The sequence below is a fragment of the Phaethon lepturus genome, unplaced genomic scaffold, assembly GCF_000687285.1.
Source record: "Phaethon lepturus isolate BGI_N335 unplaced genomic scaffold, ASM68728v1 scaffold21851, whole genome shotgun sequence".
NCBI lineage: Eukaryota > Metazoa > Chordata > Aves > Phaethontiformes > Phaethontidae > Phaethon > Phaethon lepturus.
The window spans coordinates 1-5,356 of NW_010518724.1; the positions used below are offsets into that span (position 1 = coordinate 1).

Genomic DNA, 5,356 nt, shown 5'->3' on the forward strand with positions numbered 1-5,356 from the left:
GACAGGCCTGTGCTTTGGTGCCTTGTCCGCTACGGTGCCGGCTGCCTGTCTCGGAGTAGGATCGCGTTGCAAACGCTCAGCCGTGTCCCTGTTTGTGTAAATGCTTGTTAATTTGAGAGGCAGAGAAGTTCTTCCCTTTATTGTGGGACCTCTCACGTTCTTGGCTGATGGCAACTTTCCGTGCTAGGAATAACTGTACCTCCTGGCGGGTGTTTTTCTGGAGCGGAGACGTGAGGGGTTTTTTATGCCCTCTAGTGCGTTCCAGCAGCATGTGAGCCAGTATCATTGAGAGTGCTCTCATACTGCCTTTTATGAAATTTTATTTTCACTCGTGTTCCATTTTCTCCAAATAATGCATGTATTTTACGAGCTATTCAGATGCAATTTACTGTATTGCATAGTACAAGAGAGTAACAGTAACTTTAGATTATTAAAAGCCAGTCTTGAGAATTTGTTCAATACGTTCTTGTTGCTGCTGATTGCATTTTTTCCCATTATTTTCCTTTCACAGGAGGCATTGGATTTAAACTGTAGAAAACCCCCATGCTTTGTGAAATTCTCAGAGATGGAAAAAATGGCAAACATTCAAGCTGAAATCAATGAGGTATAGCCTTTACTGTTGTCAGTATACACTCAACACTTCAATACTTAGAGATAGTACATGTCACCTGATGAGGTGTCAGACTGATGTGTGCTAATGTTTCATGTTTTAGGGTTTTTTTGACAGTTTACCAGGTGGCACTTTTCGCCAGTGGACTGAGTTGTCATAAAGAAAAGAACAATATTATGAAGCTAAATTTTTCAGTATAACTGGAAAGATGCAGCAACTTGCATCTTTGACTGAAGTGTTACCTGAAGTTCTCTGAAGAAACTGAAGAACAAATAATTCATAGTTTACTTACACTCACAAAAATGCATTTCTTTATAGGCAACTAGACCATTTTATTGGTTAGCAAGAGAGAACTTCAGTTGCTTCCTACTACCTGAGTTGGCTGTTGGCCAACTGAGCAGTTGTTAGCTGGTACAAAAACTTTGTTTATTAAATTGCACAATGCAGGCTCCAGCACCTGCAAAGCCGTACTGCAAAGCAGCATGACAAATTCACCATGTACTTTTTTGGAGAACGAGTTCAACGACCATCATCATCCTATATTGACCGGCAGAAGGAACAAACAGTTTACAGCTCCCAGGAAGGTGGCTGCTTAGTCTCCTTCGCTGGAAGGTTTCACGTGCAAAATACTCTCTGTGACTAATGTTCAATATGCTATGAGTGAAGCAGGTTTATTTTTGTCCTCTTAATGATCAAAAAAAGCAAAGCAACAATTCTCTGTGTGTCTTGAGAGACTGATATGTCATCCCCTTCTATACTTTCCTCAGTCTTATCTTGTCTAGTCAAAAATTACTACAACTCTTTCAGCCCCAAGAAGGTATCTGCTGCTCTTGTGCTAGTTTATCATTGGAAAGAATTAAAGCTAGGAGGTTCATCTGAGACAGCTTCTCCCACAGCTAAAAAAAACCCCAATCTGCCAGAAGAAGGAGGCTTTGGGCTGAGAGAGTTCTTGAGTAGAATATAGACTACTTTGTAGGAGATGTGAGTTTCTGTGGTTTAGGAATGAATTGCAGGATCTGTCTTTTCCAGCCCAAATTCCCAATAAATCACCAACTTCTTTAGTTGGGTTTGGTTTTTTTTTTTTCATTTTCCTATTGACCAAAAAAACCCCACCTAGTAATAGAAACACTTAAGAGAGCATGGTAGCATGCTGTCATGCAAATGCTCACTCTCACACACACATACACACTCTCCCGCCCTCCTTCTTTCTCCCTGTGTACTTCCTCCACCACCCCAACAGGGTCAACAACATTTGGGTAAGTATATTAAAACTGCATTTTAATTTGATGTTCTTATTTTTGCAGAAGAAGCTGAAAACTGAAATTCTACAGTTGGAGAAGGAGACAGCAGACATTGCTCACCCTTTTTACCTAAGTAAGTGCAGTTGTACCCTAGGAAAAAAAAAAAAGAGTGTTAAATGACTTCATCGGCAGATTAATGTTTCATCTGTCTAAGTACGTGACAATTCTAGAAGTTATTGCAGCTGTCTCCGCTGGATAGCTTGTTAGAGGTTGCAGGTGTTTTATTAGCCCCTAAAGATTGCTTCCATACTATTTGAACTTGCATTCTCCACTGTCTCAGTAGAAGCTCTGTTCCTAACTCATTCTCCAAAAAAGTTGTGATTGTGCATGGTCAGCTCCCCAGGGTCAGTGGATCATCAGGAGTTCTGAGACCATCAGTAACTTGATTTGCTTCCCTTGGCCTGCATGCTACTTTGCTGCTTTTCTAGTAACTCGCTGTATTTCTACTGCATCTGTATGCCCCTAAAATTAGTTGGATTTTTATTTTAGTATTTTGGGAGCATATGTATTCAATTCTTTTTTTATTTCACACTTTTCCCACAATTTGATGGATGCTTAAAAACATTCTAGCTTGTTACTGCTGTGTTAGCCTAGTGAAATATATTGTAATATGTCAATGCTATGGTATAGTTTAAGAAGTTGGTTTCATCTCGGAGATAGTTTACTTAAAACCATAGATAATGTAAAACAATTAACAAAGCCATATCTCTAAAAGATAAGTATGACCACTTTGAAATGCATGCTGATATGAAGTCCTGTACACTCCAACAAAATATAAACTTTCCAGTGCAGTAGATCAGACTTTTTATTTCTGTCTTTCTCCAAAAGAAATTTAGTTCTTGTTTTAGCACAACAGTAGTTTCAACTTTGCAATTTTCTTTTATAGGCAAAAAATGTGATATTTTGCAAGATATGAACAGACACTTGGAAGCTGTACTGAAAGAGAAGAGAGCTCTTAGGAAGAGGTTGATAAAGCCCAGATGTCAAGACAGCCTGCCTATTGAGGCTACTTTCCACAAGTAGGCATATAGAAAATAATTGTTCTTTCTTTGCATAAGTCCAAATTAATTTGAACTAATAGGCAGTGAAAATCACATGCTTTCATTCACTTTTCCATTGAGAAGAATAGAAATAAAAAATGGTAGCAGAACCACAGCTAAAAGCTAGTAGTTTACTCATTGCTAAATTCATAGAAAGGTAGTGATACATATTTTTATTAGTACTTACTAGGTTATTGGTCTGGTTTTCTGAATATTACACAACAATTTGTGATATATTGTTTTAAACAAATGTGTTAAATGCTTGCTTCATTATGCTTCTTCATAGGTAGGAATTGTTACTTTAGCATTTGACTTCTTCCTTACATAGTACTTGTTTTAAAAATACAGTCCTTCTCATGGTGTAAAAATCTAGTCCAGTTACTGAAAAAGTGCATATTTACTTCTGCAGTTCCTGCCCTACTTGTTGCTGAGAGTCATAAAAGAAGTGTAATTGCAGATAAATTAATTAAATGGTTAAGAACTCGCATAAAACTGGAGGACCAAGAAAACCCACAGGGGAAAGAAATAAGAGCTTGGGAGTATTAAATCCTCATTGTTTTGCACAACTGCTGACTAGGGAGCTCATTCTTGGTTACAGATACATAGTAGAGTTGTTGGCTGAGGCTGTGAATTTTATTGAGAAGTTTGAAAGCCATTTGCAGACCATAAGAAGCATCCCTCAGATTCCAAATGTCATGAAGAATATGGTAAGTAGCAAAAGAACTGTCTCCCCCAGCATTAAGAATTCAATGCTGTTTTGTTCCTTAGGCTATTTTTTGTGTCCTGCTAGAATTACAGGATGTATAGAGATGAAATCCAACTCTTTTCTGCTTCAGGACACTGCTTTGACAAAAACAGAGGTGCTCTTGATGGAGTTGGAGGAGCTGGCAGAACAAATACTGAAGTGGAGAGAAGTGCAAAAAGAAGTATACTCCAACAGCATCTGTAATACTGCTGAATTGGACTTTGGCTTGTCTTTAACATAACAAATCCTTTTCCTCAAATGATGGGTATTCAAAGAACTACATTTTATGGTCTGCTGTGAAAACTACAACATAGTTGTTCTTTGATCCAACAGGGACTTTGTAGGTAGTTTTTATTTGTGTTCTTATGTAACAGTTCTCCAACTATTAAAAGGAAGATAAAACGGACAATGAGCAGTAGCTTATAGGAAGACGGACTACTGAGAAGACTGTTAAGGGGTTCCATTTTGAAATAGGATTCCCTTGGAGCCTGTATCTTCAATGCAAATTTGTTGGGATATTTCTCGTGCACTTGCTATAGTGTCTGTATTCATTTTTATAAGCATCTTGTAATACACTGTATTTTGTATGTCAGTATAAAATGTCAATAAAAGTACTAGACTTCAAGAGCTCAGGCTCTTGCTTTTTATTTTGTTATAAAGTCCTGTAATTAAAAGAACAGTGCAAAGTCTTAGGTCACACACAGAATCACACAGAATCATTAAGGTTGGAAAAGACCTTTAAGATCATCAAGTCCAACCATCAACCTAACACCACCATGCCACTAAACCATGTCCTGAAGTGCCACGTCCACACATTTTTAAGGTCCTAGCTTATGCTTCCATAGCAGTTCCAAGCAAGAAATTAAACTAGTTTTAAGTTACAATTTATTATAGTTATGATGTGGTTGTGTGGGAAAGCAGGGAATGGATGCGGTGATGCATGGCAGATCTACTGATTTGCAAACCACGTTTCTATGACAGTGATAAATATATTCTTCAGTCTCTCCTTTTCTGTTGCTTGCCCCCCATCTTCAGTGCCCCCCCTAGACTAAAAGTCTTGTTCCATGGGTATGATTGACAATTTAACAAAAGCATTGCTTGTTCATTTTGCAGCCTTAGTGACTTTTTATGTCGTGGAAATACTTGGTAAAATGTCACTGGCCTGATATCTATAAACCAGGACAGTTAGTTGTCTTGGGCGGTTGTCCGGTTTTGTATTCAGGATACAGAGCAAACTGGTAGTGGTGCAGATGTATTCCTTTCTACTGTTGTATCGTTTTTGTTCTCTGAATTCTTCATACATCTAATCTGTTGATTTCTATTTTTGAAAATGAGCCCTTTATTTTTTTAAAGTAACCACTAGGTGGCTCAGTGCAACACAATTTTCACTAGTTTATTTGATTCGTGCATAAAAACTTAAAGTAGAATTAAGGAAGAAATCTTTAGTTCTCTGTTGAGCACACTTTGATCTGACTTACTTGCAATTGGTCTACTCTATATTTGAAACTTTCTGAGAATCCCATTTAAATGTTTGTATATGACATCATTCTGCTGGGTGTGATGACAAGGAATATGGCTTAACAATTCTCTGGTAGCTGATGTTGCTCCGCCCTGCTGATGTTGAGAAAAGTTAAGAGGATAGAAACAATTTGGATTAAGT

General features: G+C 37.9%; 1 protein-coding gene across 1 annotated transcript; it reads left to right on the forward strand.

Annotated features, from left to right (window-relative positions):
- Positions 1 to 401: 401 nt before the first annotated feature.
- On the forward strand, positions 402 to 3,937 carry HAUS2 (HAUS augmin-like complex, subunit 2; the record flags this gene model as incomplete). Its single annotated transcript, XM_010296832.1, has 5 exons — positions 402 to 604; positions 1,915 to 1,984; positions 2,798 to 2,930; positions 3,550 to 3,658; positions 3,788 to 3,937. Coding segments are annotated over 5 exons (665 nt in total), but the record flags the coding sequence as incomplete, so codon positions are not given.
- Positions 3,938 to 5,356: the final 1,419 nt, after the last annotated feature.